The sequence below is a fragment of the Ranitomeya imitator genome, chromosome 5 (genome assembly GCF_032444005.1).
Source record: "Ranitomeya imitator isolate aRanImi1 chromosome 5, aRanImi1.pri, whole genome shotgun sequence".
Lineage (NCBI taxonomy): Eukaryota > Metazoa > Chordata > Amphibia > Anura > Dendrobatidae > Ranitomeya > Ranitomeya imitator.
In genome coordinates this window covers 276,651,826-276,671,810 of record NC_091286.1, presented here as the reverse complement: position 1 = coordinate 276,671,810, position 19,985 = coordinate 276,651,826, and the positions used below count along the sequence as shown (strand labels likewise).

The window sequence follows — 19,985 nt, the reverse complement described above, 5'->3', positions numbered from 1 at the left end:
GTGTCCTCTCCTTCTCTGGAGCTGAACGCTGTAACGCTGTAACATGAAGCTCCGCCCCTTCCCCTGACATCATTCTTTCCAGCAGCAACTTCACTCTACGTGAGACTGAGTTGTTCATTAGCCAACCACAACATGGTCGCCTACTGAGGGAAAGTTCCGTACAGTGTCTTACTATTTATACGTCACATATGGGCGTGTCGCCACTTTACTATTGCCCCAGTAGAACGCCGGATGGAGGTTCTGTACGGAAAATCGTCACTTATGGGCGCGCTTACAGTGTAGAGGAGAAAAGAAACTGAAAAGTGAAGGGGTTTCTGCTGCCTTCCGTATGTGTGTACCGGCATTAGCGCAGGTAACCGCCTGATACTGATTATTATTATTATTGTTTATTTATACTGACAATAATGAAGTAATGTATGAGACCTGGGCACTGCATGGCGTATATATATATATCAACCAAAAAGATAAATAGAAATGGATGGCACTAGAGCGACATAATGTAAGCAGGACTTAAAGCGGAATCCCAAATTGCCAGGTGTCACGCATGCTGGGGGTAGTGGTGCTCTGCACGATAATCAAGCATGAAGAGTTCATATAAGCAGTAGAAAAGAAATCTGCGGCACTCACCCCAATTGTAGCAGTGAAGACGTGAAACTTTAATGGAGAAAATACATCAATATTACATCCATCTGGACATAAGGTAAGCAGGAGGGTGCGGTAATGGAGCTTGGACTAAGTTGTCCAAGCTCCATTACCGCACCCTCCTGCTTACCTTATGTCCAGATGGATGTAATATTGATGTATTTTCTCCATTAAAGTTTCACGTCTTCACTGCTACAATTGGGGTGAGTGCCGCAGATTTCTTTTCTACTGCATATATATATATACTAGCTGAAGAGCCCGGCGTTGCCTGGGCATAGTAAATATCTGTGGTTAGTTATAGCACGTCACTTCTCTTATTTTCCCATCACGCCTCTCATTTTCCCCACTCACACCTCTCATTTTCTCCCTCACTCCTCTCATTCCCCCCTAACACTTGTCATTTCAACCTCACATCTGTCATTTTCTGATCACTCCACTATTTTTCCTCACTCCTCTCATTTTGCACTCACACCTTTTCATTCTCACCTCACACCTCTCATTTTCACCTCATCACCTCAGTATATACATGTTTGTCATCTCCCTTATATATAGTATACATCTGTATGTCATCTCCTGTATATAGTATATACCTGTATGTCATCTCCCCTGTATATAGTATATACCTGCTGTGTGTCATCTCCCCTATATATAGTATATACCTGAATGTCATCTCCTTCTATATATAGTATATACCTGAATGTCATCTCCTCCTGTTTATAGTATATACCTGTGTGTCATCTCACCTGTATATAGTATATATCTGTTTGTCATCTCCTCCTGTATATAGTATATACCTGCATGTCATCTTCTATATATAGCATATACCTGTATGTCATCTCCTCCTGTATATAGTATATACCTGTGTGTCATCTCCCCTGTATATAGTATATATCTGTGTGTCATCTCCTCCTGTATATAGTATATACCTGCATGTCATCTTCTATATATAGCATATACCTGTATGTCATCTCCTCCTGTATATAGTATATACCTGTATGTCATCTCCTCCTGTATATATATGTACCTGTATATCATCTCCTCCTCTATATAGTATATACCTGTGTGTCATCTCTCCTGTATATAGTATATATCTGTGTGTCATCTCACCTGTATATAGTATATACCTATGTGTCATCTCCTCCTGTATTAGACCTCGTTCACACGTTATTTGCTCAGTATTTTTACCTCAGTATTTGTAAGCTAAATTGGCAGCCTGATAAATCCCCAGCCAACAGGAAGCCCTCCCCCTGGCAGTATATATTAGCTCACACATACACATAATAGACAAGTCATGTGACTGACAGCTGCCGTATTTCCTATATGGTACATTTGTTGTAGTTTGTCTGCTTATTAATCAGATTTTTATTTTTGAAGGATAATACCAGACTTGTGTGTGTTTTAGGGCGAGTTTCGTTTGTCAATTTGTGTGTGTTGAGTTGCGTGTGGCGACATGCATGTTGCGACTTTTGTGAGATGAGTTTTGAGTGGCAACATGCGTGTAGCAACTTTTTGTGTGTCGAGTTGCATGTGACAGGTTAGTGTAGCAAGTTGTGTGGAGCAAGTTTTGCGCATGGCGAGTTTTGCGCGTGGCGAGTTTTATGTGTGGTGCCTTTTGAGTATGTGCAAGTTTTGTGTGAGGCAACTTTTGCATGTGTTGCAACTTTTGTGCATGTGGCAATTTTTCCGCGTGTGCAAGTTTTGCGTGTGGCGAGTTTTCCATGAGGTGAGTTTTGCACTTGTGGCGAGTTTTGCAAGAACCTAGTTTTTGCATGTGGCGAGTTCTGCACGTGGCGAGTTTTGAGTGGCGACTTTTGTGTTTCAATTTTTATGTGGCGAGGTTGGTGTATTTGTGGTGAAATGTGTGCTGAGGGTAATATGTGTTCAAGCACATGGTAGTGTGTGGCGCATTTTGTGTGTGTTCATATCCCCGTGTGTGGTGAGTATCCCATGTCGGGGTCCCACCTTAGCAACTGTACGGTATATACTCTTTGGCGCCATCGCTCTCATTCTTTAAGTCCCCCTTGTTCACATCTGGCAGCTGTCAATTTGCCTCCAACACTTTTCCTTTAATTTTTTCCCATTATGTAGATAGGGGCAAAATTGTTTGGTGAATTGGAAAGCGCAGGGTTAAAATTTCACCTCACAACATAGCCTATGACGCTCTCGGGGTCCAGACGTGTGACTGTGCAAAATTTTGTGGCTGTAGCTGCGACGCCTCCAACACTTTTCCTTTCACTTTTTTCCCCATTATGTAGATAGGGGCAAAATTGTTTGGTGAATTGGAACGCGCGGGGTTAAAATTTCGCCTTACAACCATAACCTAACTGGCTTAGTGATAAAAAGCAGAGGGTGGTTATAAATGGTATAGTCTCTAACTGGGTCGCTGTGACCAGTGGGGTACCGCAGGGGTCAGTATTGGGACCTGTTCTCTTCAACATATTCATTAATGATCTGGTAGAAGGTTTACACAGTAAAATATCGATATTTGCAGATGATACAAAACTATGTAAAGCAGTTAATACAAGAGAAGATAGTATTCTGCTACAGATGGATCTGGATAAGTTGGAAACTTGGGCTGAAAGGTGGCAGATGAGGTTTAACAATGATAAATGTAAGGTTATACACATGGGAAGAGGGAATCAATATCACCATTACACACTGAACGGGAAACCACTGGGTAAATCTGACAGGGAGAAGGACTTGGGGATCCTAGTTAATGATAAACTTACCTGGAGCAGCCAGTGCCAGGCAGCAGCTGCCAAGGCAAACAGGATCATGGGGTGCATTAAAAGAGATCTGGATACACATGATGAGAGCATTATACTGCCTCTGTACAAATCCCTAGTTAGACCGCACATGGAGTACTGTGTCCAGTTTTGGGCACCGGTGCTCAGGAAGGATATAATGGAACTAGAGAGAGTACAAAGGAGGGCAACAAAATTAATAAAGGGGATGGGAGAACTACAATACCCAGATAGATTAGCGAAATTAGGATTATTTAGTCTAGAAAAAAGACGACTGAGGGGCGATCTAATAACCATGTATAAGTATATAAGGGGACAATACAAATATCTCGCTGAGGATCTGTTTATACCAAGGAAGGTGACGGGCACAAGGGGGCATTCTTTGCGTCTGGAGGAGAGAAGGTTTTTCCACCAACATAGAAGAGGATTCTTTACTGTTAGGGCAGTGAGAATCTGGAATTGCTTGCCTGAGGAGGTGGTGATGGCGAACTCAGTCGAGGGGTTCAAGAGAGGCATGGATGTCTTCCTGGAGCAGAACAATATTGTATCATACAATTATTAGGTTCTGTAGAAGGACGTAGATCTGGGTATTTATTATGATGGAATATAGGCTGAACTGGATGGACAAATGTCTTTTTTCGGCCTTACTAACTATGTTACTATGTTACTATGACGCTCTCAGGGTCCCGACGTGTGACTGTGCAAAATTTTGTGGCTGTAGCTTCGACGCCTCCAACACTTTTCCTTTCACTTTTTTCCCCATTATGTAGATAGGGGCAAAATTGTTTGGTGAATTGGAACGCGCGGGGTTAAAATTTCACCTTACAACATAGCCTATGACGCTCTCGGGGTCCAGACGTGTGACTGTGCAAAATTTTGTGGCTGTAGCTGCGACGGTGCAGATGCCAATCCCGGACATACACACACACACACACACACACACACACACACACACACACACACACACACACACACACACACACACACATTCAGCTTTATATATTAGATATAGAGGATACTATCTTGTTACCTACAGTTGTGTCTGCCGTTCCCTATATGTATTTCTGTATATAGAGGATACTATCTTGCTATCTACAGTTGTGTCTGCCATTCCTATATATATTTCTGTATATAGAGGACACTATCTTGTTACCTACAGTTGTGTCTGCCATTCCCTATATATATTTCTGTATATAGAGGATAGTATCTTGTTATCTACAGTTGTCTGCCATTCTCTATATATATTTCTGTATATAGAGGATACGATCTTGTTATCTACAGTTGTGTCTGCCATTCCCTATATGTATTTCTGTATATAGAGGATACTATCTTGTTATCTACAGTTGTCTGCCATTCCCTATATATATATACTAGCTGAAGAGCCCGGCGTTGCCTGGGCATAATAAATATCTGTGGTTAGTTATAGCACGTCACTTCTCTTATTTTCCCATCCCGCCTCTCATTTTCCCAATCACATCTCTCATTTTCTCCCTCACATCTCTCATTTTCTCCCTCACTCCTCTCATTCCCCCCTAACACTTGTCATTTCAACCTCACATGTGTCATTTTCTGATCACTCCATTATTTTTCATCACTCCTCTCATTTTGCACTCACACCTTTTCATTTTCACCTCACACCTCTCATTATCACCTCAGTATATACATGTTTGTCATCTCCCTTATATATAGTATACATCTGTATGTCATCTCCTGTATATAGTATATACCTGTATGTCATCTCCCCTGTATATATTATATACCTGCTGTGTGTCATCTCCCCTATATATAGTATATACCTGAATGTCATCTCCTTCTATATATAGTATATACCTGTATGTCATCTCCTCCTGTATATAGTATATACCTGTGTGTCATCTCCCCTGTATATAGTATATATCTGTGTGTCATCTCCTCCTGTATATAGTATATACCTGCATGTCATCTTCTATATATAGCATATACCTGTATGTCATCTCCTCCTGTATATAGTATATACCTGTAGGTCATCTGCTCCTGTATATAGTATATAACTGTGTATCATCTCCTCCTGTATATAGTATATACCTGTATGTCATCTCCTCCTGTATATATATGTACCTGTATGTCATCTCCTCCTCTATATAGTATATACCTGTGTGTCATCTCTCCTGTTTATAGTATATACCTGTGTGTCATCTCCTCCTGTATTAGACCTCGTTCACACGTTATTTGCTCAGTATTTTTACCTCAGTATTTGTAAGCTAAATTGGCAGCCTGATAAATCCCCAGCCAGCAGGAAGCCCTCCCCCTGGCAGTATATATTAGCTCACACATACACATAATAGACAGGTCATGTGACTGACAGCTGCCGTATTTCCTTTATGGTACATTTGTTGTAGTTTGTCTGCTTATTAATCAGATTTTTATTTTTGAAGGATAAGACCAGACTTGTGTGTGTTTTAGGGCGAGTTTCGTTTGTCAAGTTGTGTGTGTTGAGTTGCATGTGGCGACATGTATGTAGCGACTTTTGTGAGATGAGTTGTGTGTGGCAACATGCGTGTAGCAACTTTTTGTGTGTCGAGTTGCATGTGACAGGTTAGTGTAGCAACTTGTGTGCAGCAAGTTTTGCGCATGGCGAGTTTTGCACGTGGCGAGTTTTGTGTGGTGCCTTTTGAGTATGTGCAAGTTTTGTGTGAAGAAATTTTGCATGTGTTGCAACTTTTGTGCATGTGGCAATTTTTGCGCATGTGCAAGTTATCCATGAGGTGAGTTTTGCACTTGTGGCGAGTTTTGCAAGAGCCTAGTTTTTGCATGTGGCGAGTTCTGCGCGTGGCGAGTTTTGAGCGGCGACTTTTGTGTTTCGACTTTTATGTGGCGAGGTTGGAGAATGTGTGGTGAAATGTGTGCTGAGGGTGATATGTGTTCAAGCACGTGGAAGTGTGTGGCGCATTTTGTGTGTGTGTTCATATCCCCGTGTGTGGTGAGTATCCCATGTCGGGGCCCCACCTTAGCAACTGTACGGTATATACTCTTTGGCGCCATCGCTCTCACTCTTTACGTCCCCCTTGTTCACATCTGGCAGCTGTCAATTTGCCTCCAACACTTTTCCTTTAATTTTTTCCCATTATGTAGATAGGGGCAAAATTGTTTGGTGAATTGGAATGCGTGGGGTTAAAATTTCACCTCACAACATAGCCTATGACGCTCTCGGGGTCCAGATGTGTGACTGTGCAAAATTTTGTGGCTGTAGCTTCAACGCCTCCAACACTTTTCCTTTCACTTTTTTCCCCATTATGTAGATAGGGGCAAAATTGTTTGGTGAATTGGAACGCGCGGGGTTAAAATTTCACCTCACAATATAGCCTATGACGCTCTCGGGGTCCAGACGTGTGACTGTGCAAAATTTTGTGGCTGTAGCTACGACGGTGCAGATGCCAATCCCGGACATACATACACACATACACACATTCAGCTTTATATAGTAGATATATATATATATATATATATATATATATATATATATATATATAGTGGGCTCCCGGGAATGTGTCATGTGGGGGCTTCTCTGAGGGTTAGTTTACCTCCCTACACTGCACAGAATGCTGCCACCATAGCTCACTGGTATCTGTACATGGCGGATATTTGGAGATATTTATTTTTTTCTTCATTTGGGCCAACTGCAGACTTGAGACCCCGCAATGCAGCTGTCGCGACGTCCCGCCACCATTGTGCTTACGCCACCTCAAGAACGATGGCTGCGCGGTTCATTTTTGCATTTGCTCCTTTTTTCCTCCAGGTTTTTTTTTTTTTGTCTTTTTATGTCTTATTCTTCCAATTTGTACATTTTCTAATATTTTTTTTATTTGTGCTTTGTTTTTTAATCATTGCCATGGTGCGTAGAGTTTGCCGTTTCCAGACATTTTTGTCTGATTCATCAATTTTTAGTTGATATGTACCCCGGTGCCCCCCACTCCTCTAGGGGGGTTTGATGTACCCATTTGAGTTTTTTTGTGCAAATTTTGTGACTGTGCTAAAAATTAGAAAAAAAAAGCTGGAGACAAAACGACAGAGAATGTTTTATTTTAAGCTAAATTCTTGAAAAACATTCTCCCTTTTGAAGAGTTTGGAACAAAAAAAAGTCAAGAAATACCGCGAGACCCAAAAAGTCCCTGCTGGATTGCTCCAGTGTTTGCTGGGCAGGCCAGAGGTCACTTCTCAATGCAAGTGTATGAGAGGCAGAACGAGGCCTATAGACTTGTGTTGAGAGCTTGTGACCGTTACCTCTGACTTCCGGTCAGTCACAAGATGGTGGTGCATGGCCAGAGCGGCATCGGGAACAGGAGAAGACAGCGTCTGGTACATAGGGGCAGGGAACATGGCTTAGTGATACCAATCCAGCCCAAGAATAAAACAAATATTCTGGCACTGTGCTTTCTGTCATTTTGACCTCAAACCTGTGGGGTTGTAAGTCCTCACCCTACATCTTCCTTCAGTCTCCTGGAACATTCATTTTATAAACATTGAATGTTATAGCAGATTGTCCAATCCAGAAACTAGCAGCACCAAAGGGGTCTCAGCTCTGTGCAGGCCTTTAACATTGGGATATCTGTTTTGACATTATAAACTTCATCGATGTGATCTTCTCATAAGTTATAAGGAGCTGAAGATCATTTTCATTGGAGTAGCCTTTTAGAGGGACAGCTCCGCTAAATGAAAAGCTTTTAGTGGACATCCTTGGATCCAGTTATGTCCACTTGCACCTTTGACTTCAAAACCATTTCAATTTCACAAGTCCATTTTTTTTCGGTACCTGAGATGTCAGTGTCTGTGTGTGCAACACCTGTGGTATACATATGGCAACCGTGTGCTGCGTCAGTACCACACAGACAGCAACCCAAGAAGCAGCGGTACAGTTAGCGCTGTTCCCCGGTGCCAGGTGCTGAAGATGGCTCTCATCATTCTCCCCTGCTATGCTGGCGAGCAGGGGAGAATGATGAGTTATATTCAACTGAAAGATAAGATCAAAACACGGCAACACTCACCGGTCCTGTGATGCCAAGCTTGTCTTTATTAAAGCTTGTGTCGACATAAATCTTCACGGCACGGGGGAGTACGATGGAGTGAGGAGTGAACAGACGAGGACGACAGCTGTTTCACGCCCGATCGATGGACCTGTAGAAGCGCAAACAGCTGTCGTCCTCGTCTGTTCACTCCTCACTCCATCGTACTCCCCCGTGCCGTGAAGATTTATGTCGACACAAGCTTTAATAAAGACAAGCTTTGTATCACAGGACCGGTGAGTGTTGCCGTATTTTGCTCTTATCTTTCGGATGTCTTCACTGTTGATTTACACGCGAGCACCTCCCGTGAGTGCCAGATTCCTGACACACTGACACACAGATTTATGTGGTCTTCTAAAGGCTGTGCTGCTTGCTTTTTTTTTCTTTTTTTAAAGTTATATTCAACTGATGACAGTAACGGCAGGCTGCCACTAATAACAGCGAGTACAGGTGATTAGTGGCGTTGGCTTTTATAGGGATCACCTGATGATAAATCCCCTTTATAGTGTTTGTTCTCCTCCACAGGAGCAGGTTTGGGCTCCACTACAGGATCACACCTCTCTTCCACCTCAGTTTACTGCTTGTCGGCGGACTTTGTGATCCTGATAATTGACAGTTTTGACCAGTGGCATTGATGCGCCACCGGCTCATTCTGAGGACTTTCCAATATTTCACGCAGAGTGAAAGGTCTAGAACTAGTTGGCAGCAGGCAGTAAATGATAAAACTACTTCCTTCCCCCATTTTTATGAAGAAGAGGCAAGACTGGAGGCGTTTTCAAACTTGTTTTGTAAGCACTTCGGACTTTTGACCATTTGTGATGTTGAGAGAAGCCCTTTAACCCCTTCACGCCGCGGCCCTTTTTTGTTTTTGTGTTTTCGTTTTTCGCTCCCCTCCTTCCCAGAGCCATAACTTTTTTTTTTTTTTTTCCCGTCAATATGGCCATGTGAGGGGTTATATTTTGTGGGACGAGTTCTACTTTTGAACGACATCATTGGTTTCACCATGTTTTTGTTTGGCTTTTTTTGCTAGCTTCACTAAATGCTAAAACTGACCAGATATTATGATTCTCCAGGTCATTACGAGTTCATACACTCAATACTGACCTACGAAGCTATCCACAACCTGTCTCCTCCATATATCTCTGAACTAATCTCCCGATATCTTCCCTGTTGTGAATTCTGTTTTCGAACTCCCTCCTGTGGTCATGAATGGTACTTCGGCGAGTTCTGTCCATGGACTCCCTCTGGTGGCTGTGAGTGGAGCTGCTGCTTCTGAGGTTCCTTCCACAGGTGACGTAGTTTATTCTTTGGCTGGCAGTTCTATTTAACTCCACTCAGATCATTACTCTAGGCCAGCTGTCAATGTTCTAGTACTGGTTCAGTTCGGTCTTGGATCTTTCTGGTGACCTGTCTACTCCAGCAGAAGCTAAGTCCCTGCTAGTTTATTATTTGTTCATTGTTTTCTTGTCGAGCTTGCTATCATGATTTTGTCTTGCTAGCTGGATGCTCTGGGATGCAGAGTGGCACCTCCGCACCGTGAGTCGGTGCGGAGGTCTTTTTGCACACTCTGCGTGTTTTTTTTGTAGTTTTTTGTGCTGACCGCAAAGATACCTTTTCTATCCTCAGTCTCTTTAGTAAGTCTGGCCTCCCTTTGCTGAAACCTGTTTCATCTCGGTGTTTGTGACTTTCATCTTAACTCACAGTCAATATGTGTGGGGGGCAGCCTTTTCCTTTGGGGAATTTCTCTGAGGCAAGGTAGGCTTTATTTTCTATCTTTAGGGCTAGTTAGCTCTTAGGCTGTGAAGAGGCGTCTAGGTCGTGTTAGGAGCGCTCCACGGCTATTTCTAGTTGTGTGATAGGATTAGGGGTTGCGGTCAGCAGAGTTCCCACTTCCCACAGCTTGTCCTGTTTGAGTTTAACCATCAGGTCGTTCCGGGTGCTCTTAACCACCAGGTCCATAACACTTCCCTCAAGTGATCTCCGGTCCTCCCAAGACCTCCTTCTCTCCTCCACACTTATTCGCTCCTCACCCAACCGCCTCCAAGACTTCTCCCGAATATCCCCCATCCTCTGGAATTCTTTGCCCCAACACGTCCGACTATCAACCACATTCGGATCCTTCAGACGGAACCTGAAAACCCATCTCTTCAGGAAAGCCTACAGCCTGCACGGACTCCGCTGCCTCCTCATCACTACCGAAGCTACCACCTCATGAACACTGGAGCTCCTGCAGCCCTCAACCTATTGTCTCCATCCCCACCATCCTGTAGAATGTAAGCCCGCAAGAGCAGGGTCCTCGCCCCTCTGTACCAGTCCGTCATTGTTAGTTTGTTTACTATAAGTGATATCTGTAACTTGCATGTAACCCCTTCTCATGTAAAGCACCAAGGAATCAATGGTGCTATATAAATAATAATAATAGACACCTAACATGTCTAGGTTATTTTTTATCTAAGTGGTGAAAAAAAATTCTAAACTTTGCTAAAAAACAAAACAAAAACAAAAAACGTTTTTTTCCAATACCCATAGCGTCTCCATTTTTCGTGTCTGGGGTCAGGTGAGGGCTTATTTTTTGCTTGCCGAGATGACGTTTTTAATGATACCACTTTTGTGCAGATACTGTCTTTTGATCGCTCATTATTGCATTTTAATGCAATGTCGTGGCAACCTAAAAAAACATAATTCTGGGGTTTCAAATTTTTTTTCTCCCTACGCCATTTAGCTATCAGGTTAATGTTTTTTTTCACTGATAGATTGGGTGACTCTGAACGCGGCGATACCAAATATGTGTAGGTTTGATTTTTTTTTTATTGTTTTATTTTGGATGGGGCGAAAGGAGGGTGATTTAAACTTTTATTATTTTTTTTTTCATATTTTTTAAAAACATTTTTTTTTTAAATCTTGCCATGCTTCAATAACCTCCATGGGAGGCTAGAAGCTGGCATAGCCTGATCGGCTCTGCTACATAGCAGCGATCATCAGATCGCTGCTATGTAGCTGAAATTCAGGCTTGCTATGAGCGCCCACCAAAGGGTGGCGCTCGCAGCAAGCTTGCATCAGTAACCATAGAGGTATCAAGGACCTCTATGGTTACCATCCTGATGCATCGCCAACCCCCGATCATGTGACGGGGTCGGCGATGCGCTCATTTTCCAGCCGCGCGTTCAGCGTTTGTCAGCGGCATTTAACAGGTTAATAGCGGCAGGTGAATCGCGATTTCACCCGCCGCTATTGCGCGCACATTTCAGTTGTACAAAACAGACACGACATGCGCAGTACATGTACGGGGCATGTCGGGAAGGGGTTAAAAGAAGCTTCCATATGTCATGGATACAATGTTGGCTGGCAGAATGGCTCATTTCAATACCTAAGGCCTCTTTCACACTTCAGTTGTTTGGCGTCAGTCACTACCGACATAGTGACGGATTGACGGATCCGTCACAATTGTTGAGAAAACGGTTCTAACGGATCCGTTTTTTTGACGGATCCGTTACTTGGGGGTTGTCTGGGAAAAGTAGATACTTTTCGGAGCATGCGCAATTGAAAAAACGGATTGGGGCGACGGATCCGCTGAAAAAACGGTTGCGGCGGATCCGTCGTCCATAGGCTGTCGCGATCCGCCATTTCGGCGTTGACAAAAAACGTTTCAATGTCCGTCTATTTTCAGAAAACGTCCGCCAAATTTCGACGGATCCGTTGCATGGCGGATGGAACGGACGACCATCCGTCACAATCCGTCGCTAATGCAAGTCTATGGGAAAATAACGGATCCGTCAAAAAAAATGACGGATCCGTTATTTGAGGAAAATGGCGGTTTTAGACTGACGCCAAACAACTGAAGTGTGAAAGAGGCCTAAGGCTCCCCCTTCTGTGCAGTACCTGGTAGTGAACCTAAACAATGTACAGATCTGTTCTTCATCCGGAGGTGAATGCAGCTGATCAGTGGGGGTGCTAGGTGTTCAAACCCCCCAAAAATATTGATGACCTATCAATGTGATTGATCATTTTATATTTAGGATTTATTCTTTCCCTATAGTAGCCACAGAGATACAGTACCGCTCATTGCAGTAATAATTTCTGTGTATTGTGGTGGCCTGGCCTGTGAATGTTGGTGTGGTCTTGAAAAAATAAAGAGCAGAGTACTACCATAATATGCACACCACAGCAATAATAGTATAAGAAAAAAATCCACTTTATTGGTACATAGTTAAAACTTAATTAAAACAAACACATCACTTACCATCCCGGGCAAATATCATCACCCCCAGAATTTGGTGTGGTCTTGACAAATACCAGGAGCCAAGTAGGGGATTTTCTGTTTTAATTTCTGTATCATTTGTGAAGTTTTCATCATTTGTCCATCGTTATCTGAATTATAAATTAGAAGAGACGTTGAAGCCCACGACAGCAGGTACATTGTACAGGAAAAGTGTCCTTAAATCTCCTGTGTTTTAATCCTTACTTTCTTTTGCCAGATTCAGGAACTTCTATCTACTTGCAACTATTCGGTTTGAGTGTTGACCCGAAGAGTAGCGCTAGCATGCTGGTATGTGACATATGCACACAGGAGGTGTCCACAGAAGATGACATGAAGAGCCATTTAATGGTGGCACACATGGAACAAGACCGTTGCTGTCCATTCTGTGCAGTTACTGGTCTCGCATACGACGACCTGAGCTATCACATTCACACGGCTCATGCAGACACAATGGAGCCATGGAGCAGTGATGAAGAACAGTCTGAAATCCTGAAGGAGAAAAAGTGTTCCACCAGCAGCGCCAACAGTTCATCAGGCCAAGAACTTAGCACAGGAATCCATAGGATAACTCCTGAAGAGTGCAGAGTTCCTCCAGACGCAGAAAAGAAGAACAATAAAAGACAAAGCAGTGGTAAAGAAGAGGACAACCCCAAAAATATCGCCTCTAACTGTACAATGCCAATGTCAGAAGAGCCTTCACCTGGCAGTGCTATTTTTGTAGAAGGCAATGCTCCACCTACAGCATCTGCAACCCACATTGCTGGCGAGGTTGCTGTGGAGTGCCCTTTCTGCTGCAAATCTAAAAACTCTCTAGATAAACTAGAGCTACATGTAAGAACGGAACATGCTGATCTCTTGGCGTCACCCCCTAAAGGTTAGTGTGATTTTATGTATAGTGTTACTAGAAAATGTGGTGGTTTCATAAACTCTTCTAGATGAGTGTATGAAATGTATGTCATTTTTTTGAATATCCATCCATATTCCATCGATGTGTCTTCTGTATGTCCGTTTTTTTCACATTCATGTGGAATCCATTTTTTTTACATCAGCAGTGACTAAATTTTGCATTACCTAATGCAGTTTCCTATGTTAATACTTGCAATATATCCATTAAAATCAGATTGAATATTGATGATCAGTATTGAATCCTTTTTGTTGTTTCTGCACCCGTAGACTTGAATGGGCGAGTCTTATCCAAAATAGTGCACGCTGTGATTTATTTAGTCACACGAATGGTATCAGTGTAAAAAAAGATAATCTGTTACCTGAACAGCCCTATTGAATAACATGTGATATCCAGCTTTAACGTGGACGGCACATGTTTGTATAATGCATACGTTCGTATAATACACTCAAATGAACGAGCCCTAAAACCTTGATACAAGTAGTTTGGTTTGATCTATATCAGGTAAAGCTGAATGACTGCCTTATAGCAGCTATAGGGACAATTCCAAATATACACATTTTTGTATGAATTATCCATTTGTTTTGGTAGTGGAAATAATATTTTATTATTATATTCTCACATGTTAGCAGAAAAATGCATTAGCAATCATGATTTTTACATGATACTGGACCTCTGATAGTTACTTCAAGTGAATCTGTCAGTATCATTAACCCTTCTAAGCCGTCTATATGGGCATGCAAATCATAGGAAACTGAACATATTTATACCTTTTATATCTACGATCCAATGTCTCATTGCAGAGGAATCCACGTTTTTCTTACATGTCAGTTAACTGTTCAGAGTTTTGGGCCAGACACTGATCTGCATGAGAATCTGCCTCCAGAGCTTATTTTATATAAATGGGTCATTCCCAGTGGGAGACATGTAACTAACACAAGACAGTAGAATTGAACTTTGTCTCCTTACAAACACATTTGCTGCAGTTCTCATAGCTCTGCTGTATTGCAACCTGCAGATGTGTCAGGTATAATAACACACAGCTCTGCAGTGAGATCAGGAGAGCAGACACATCACACTGGCAACTCCCCTTTCATATAAAATAAGCTCTGGAGGCAGATTCTCATGCAGATCAGTGGACATCCCATAGATCTTAACAGCTCATTTACATGGAAGAAAAACGCGGATTTCTGTAGAATAAGACATCAGATCACAGATGCCAGTAGTATCTAGCCTCCTAAACTGTGTATATGGGCATATAGATCATAGGAAGCTGAATAAAATACCTTTCATTTTGTTCAGCCTCCTATGACCTACATGTCCATATAGACCGTGTAGGAGGCTTGATCCTACTTACCTATTTCCTTAAGACAGTGACCCGTTCTCTGAAAAGACCACATACATATTTCACCATTTATTTGTGGCTTCCTCGCTATTTAATACATAGTGGCCCATCTTTGAAAAGAGCACCCACATGCCACTTCACCACTTCAGTGCCATATTTGGAAAGTTATGTGCTCTACATACATTAGTGTATGTGCTTGTATCTTATTTTCTCTTCGCCACGACAGCACCCACTGAGAGAGGGGATCCGCCCCTAGGAACAGGAAACCCTACGGAGAGATAAAAGGGGCGGTCCCCCTCGCTCCCACAGTTTGGTTTCCTGTTCCTAAGGGAACTCAATGGAGAAGAGGATACCTAGCCTGGATGCCGCCTGTGCGGTTTACCTGAGAGGATGGCAGGGGCTCCAGTGCTGGAAGCAGCGTCGGGGGTCCTGGCTTCAGTTTCCCCCCTCCGCTGGCAGGCTCCGTGAGGCCAGGGCTCCAGGTCGCATGGGTCACGGGCAGGAGGACGCATCGGTCGAGCCTGCGGCAGAAGATTATACCCGAACTGCGGCGCCGCTGCTGGCGGTAATTGCGGGGGTATTGCTGCCATTTTTTCGCTCCCCTGGACGCCGGATACATGCATCCAGTGTGGGAGCAGAGGAGAGATGACGTCGGGCAGTGCGGCACGAGATCCAAGATGGCCGCGACCCGGAAGTGGTGAGTACTTCCGGGTTCAACAGGAAGAACATGGCGGCCCCCATGTAAAAAGGACGCCGGCGCTGCATTCCGGCGTCCAAAATGGATTCACCGAGAGAGCCTGCGGTACTTTCGCTAGAGGTTACCACTGTCGCCCCTCGTAGCCATGCCAGCAGCAGCAGCCGCTCTAGGCAGAGCGGATCGTCCAAAAGAAAGCCACCTGCACCTGTGTCTCCTCCTCAGCCGGTACCTGATCGGTCAGCTTCTGGGTGAGTGTGCATCTACCCCACTAGCCTGATTATTGTCCCTCTCCCTTTATATAGGCAAAAAGGAAGGAAAAAGCGAAACACAAGCAGTGTGCGTTATGTATCCAGCCCCTTCCGGATAGTTACACTAAAAGGCTATGTGATTCATGTATAAAATCAACGTTACGTGAGGAAGCCTCAGTTAAATCAGAGGATATAAGGGCCATGATTAGGGAAGAATTACGAGCCCTACAAAGCATTGACAGAGAGCCACGTATTAAGGAGAAAAGAGGATACGTTTCACCTGTATCCAATCAGGCCTCTGAGTTAGAGGATACAAACTCAGATAGATCGCAGCAGGAGGTATCCTCAGATGAGGATCAGGATACGTGCTTCCCCACAGACAGCATTGACAATCTGGTGAGATCAGTTTGCAATACCATGGGCATAGAAGATCCTAAAGTCCCTAAAACACAGCAAGACATTATGTTTGCTGGCCTATCCGAAAAGAAGAGACCCTCTTTTCCGGTAATAACGGCAGTAAAAAGTTTGATCAAAAAAGAGTGGGAAAGCCAGGGGCAGAGGGGGTTACCACCATCCTCAAAGAGACGCTACCCCTTTAATGATGAAGAATTCACAACATGGTCAAAAGCCCCAAAAGTAGACGCAGCTGTGGCGTCTACATCAAAAAGATCCTTACTGCCTGTAGAGGATTCAGGCTCGTTACAAGATCCTCTAGATCGCAAAGCCGATTCGCTCCTTAAAAGAGCATGGGAGACTTCTGCAGGAGCTTTTAAACCGGCAATCTCAGCCACATGCACCGCAAGATCCATGCTTGTTTGGCTGAGTGACTTGGAAGAAGGGCTGAAAGGAGGTCTCTCTCGAGAAAAATTATTGTCCTCTATACCCATAATTAGAGGTGCCACAGCCTTTCTAGCGGACTCATCTGCCGACTCTATACGCCTGGCAGCCAAGTCGGCAGGATTAACTAATGCAGCACGTAGGGCCCTATGGCTTAAGGGCTGGAAGGGTGACCCTCAGACCAAGTCTAAGTTATGCAGCCTCCCATGTCAGGGTGAGTACCTGTTTGGTACCAAACTGGATGAGATCTTAACTAAAGCAGGAGAAAGGAAGAAAGGCTTTCCAAATAGTAATAATTACGTTCCATTTTATAGGAGAGCGTTCCGAAAGCCCGCATTTAATAAAAGGAAGGAGTTTAAGAACCAGGATCGCTGGGCCACAAGAGACACAAAACAAAGGGGTGCGTTCTTTGGGAAGCGCCCTTTCAAGTTTGAAGAAAAACCCCGTTAGGACAGATCTACCTGTGGGAGGCATATTGTCCTCCTTCGCTAATCAATGGCGGGCCATAACAGCAAATATTTGGGCAAATAACCTTATTTCCTTTGGGTTACAATTAAAATTTTCCCGAGTCCCTCCGGACTCATTTCTATTGACTTCATTAAAGTCTCAGTTACAACAAGAGGCATTGGAGCAGGAGGTAATAAATCTCCTAGCTAAGGGAGTCTTGGTGGAGGTTCCATTCCTACAGGAGGGAAAGGGATTCTATTCCCCGTTATTTTTAATCCCTAAACCAGATGGGACATTCAGAACTATTATTAATCTTAAAAAATTAAACATCTACCGTATATACTCGAGTATAAGCCGAGATTTTCAGCCCATTTTTTTGGGCTGAAAGTCCCCCTCTCGGCTTATACTCGAGTCATATACCCGGGTGTCAGCAGGGGAGGGAGAGTGGGGGCTGTGTAATCATACTTACCTGCTCCCAGCGCGGTCCCTGCAGTCCCTGGCTTCTCCGGCGCTGCAGATTCTTCCTGCACTGAGCGGTCACATGGCACCGCTCATTACAGGAATGAATAGGCAGCTCCACCCCCATAGGGGAGGAGCCGCATATTCATTGCTGTAAATGATCGGTGCCATGTGACCGCTCAATTACAGGAAGAAGCTGCAGCGCCGGAGAAGCCAGGGACTGCAGGGACCGCGCCGCAGCAGGTAAGGGGAGCGCAGCGCTATAATTACCTGCTCCTCGCTCCGGCTCCGTCTGCAGCGTCCTCTAGCAGTGACGCTCAGGTTAGAGGGCGCTGTGACGTAGTCAGTGCGCGCCCTCTGCTGAGCGTCAGTGCTGGAGACGGAGCCGCACGAGGAGCAGGTAATTATTGAAAGCGCCGGCGTCCTGAGAAGAGAGGTGAGTATGTGATTTTTTTTTTTTTTATGGCAGCACCAGCAGCATTCTAAGGAGCACCTATGGGGCCATAAAGGTGCAGAGCATATAAGGGGCACAGCATTATAAAGAGCACCTATGGGGCCATAAAGGTGCAGAGCATATAAGGGGCACAGCATTATAAGGAGCACCTATGGGGCCATAAAGGTGCAGAGCATAAATGGGGCACAGCATTATAAGGAGCACCTATGGGGCCATAAAGGCGCAGAGCATATATGGGGCACAGCATTATAAGGAGCACCTATGGGGCCATAAAGGTGCAGAGCATATATGGGGCACAGCATTATAAGGAGCATCTATGGGGCCATAAAGGTGCAGAGCATATATGGGGCACAGCATTATAAGGAGCACCTATGGGGCCATAAAGGTGCAGAGCATATATGGGGCACAGCATTATAAGGAGCATCTATGGGGCCATAAAGGTGCAGAGCATATATGGGGCACAGCATTATAAGGAGCACCTATGGGGCCATAAAGGTGCAGAGCATATATGGGGCACAGCATTATAAGGAGCACCTATGGGGCCATAAAGGTGCAGAGCATATATGGGGCACAGCATTATAAGGAGCACCTATGGGGCCATAAAGGTGCAGAGCATATATGGGGCACAGCATTATAAGGAGCACCTATGGGGCCATAAAGGTGCAGAGCATATATGGGGCACAGCATTATAAGGAGCATTTATGGGGCCATAATCAAAGGTGCAGAGCATATATGGCACAACATAAGGAGCATTTATGGGGCCATAATCAAAGGTGCAGAGCATATATGGCACAGCATTATAAGGAGCATCTATGGGGCCATAATCAAAGGTGCAGAGCATATATGGCACAGCATTATAAGGAGCATCTATGGGGCCATAATCAACGGTGCAGAGCATTCTATATAGCACAGTTGTATATGGAGCATCTATGAGGCAATAATGAACGGTATGGAGCATCTATTTTTATTTTTGAAATTCACCGGTAAATGCTGCATTTTCTACCCTAGGCTTATACTCGAGTCAATAAGTTTTCCCAGTTTTTTGTGGCAAAATTAGGGGGTCGGCTTATACTCGGGTCGGCTTATACTCGAGTATATACGGTACCTAGAAAATCAAACCTTTAAGATGGAGTCTATCCGGTCCACCATTAAACTCCTGTTTCCCTATTGCTTTATGACAGTTCTCGACCTTAAAGATGCGTATTACCATCTACCTATTTATGCAGAGCATCAACAATATCTACGGGTAGCGATTGTATTGAATGGGTGTGTCCGACACTTTCAGTATACTGCAATGCCTTTTGGGCTATCTATAGCCCCAAGAGTATTCACTAAGCTAATGTCGGAGGTAATGTCATATCTAAGACTAAAAGACACTCTCGTAATTCTCTACTTAGATGATATCTTAGTAGTAGGAAATTCTCCTTCGCAATGTCAACAACGGTTGTGTGATATGATAGCATCTCTGCAAAGATTGGGTTGGATAATAAACTGGGAAAAATCTAGACTTATCCCAACAACTCGGCAAATTTTCCTGGGGATTATATTAGATTCTTCAAGCCAGAAATGTTTCCTTCCGGAAAATAAACAGATAACAGTTAGGAATAAAGTTCAGTCGGTAATAGATAAACCCCTAATTTCTTTGAGAGAAGGCATGTCCCTTCTTGGCTCCTTCACGTCATGTATTCCAGCGGTTCCATGGGCCCAATTTCACTCGATGCATTTACAGTATACAATTTTACATGAAGAAGAAAAATCTCATGGGCATTTAAATATTAAAATTTCCCTTTCTAATGAAGTAATCCAATCTCTGATATGGTGGCTAGATCCAAAAAACCTGGTCAGTGGAGTCCCCTGGGTAGTTAAACCCTCAAATATAATATATACTGATGCCAGTCCTACTGGCTGGGG

The 19,985-nt window shown here is 43.8% G+C and overlaps 1 protein-coding gene across 1 annotated transcript in view; it reads left to right on the top strand.

Annotated features, from left to right (window-relative positions):
- Nucleotides 1–226: 226 nt before the first annotated feature.
- The window catches only part of ZUP1 (zinc finger containing ubiquitin peptidase 1), a 96,552-nt gene continuing 76,793 nt past the window's right edge, over nt 227–19,985 (top strand). Inside the window, exons 1-2 of the mRNA XM_069726186.1 lie at nt 227–352; nt 12,901–13,557. Coding sequence (XP_069582287.1) covers nt 12,966–13,557 — 592 coding nt within the window. The 5' untranslated portion in view covers nt 227–352; nt 12,901–12,965. The remainder of the gene's footprint in view (nt 353–12,900; nt 13,558–19,985) is intronic.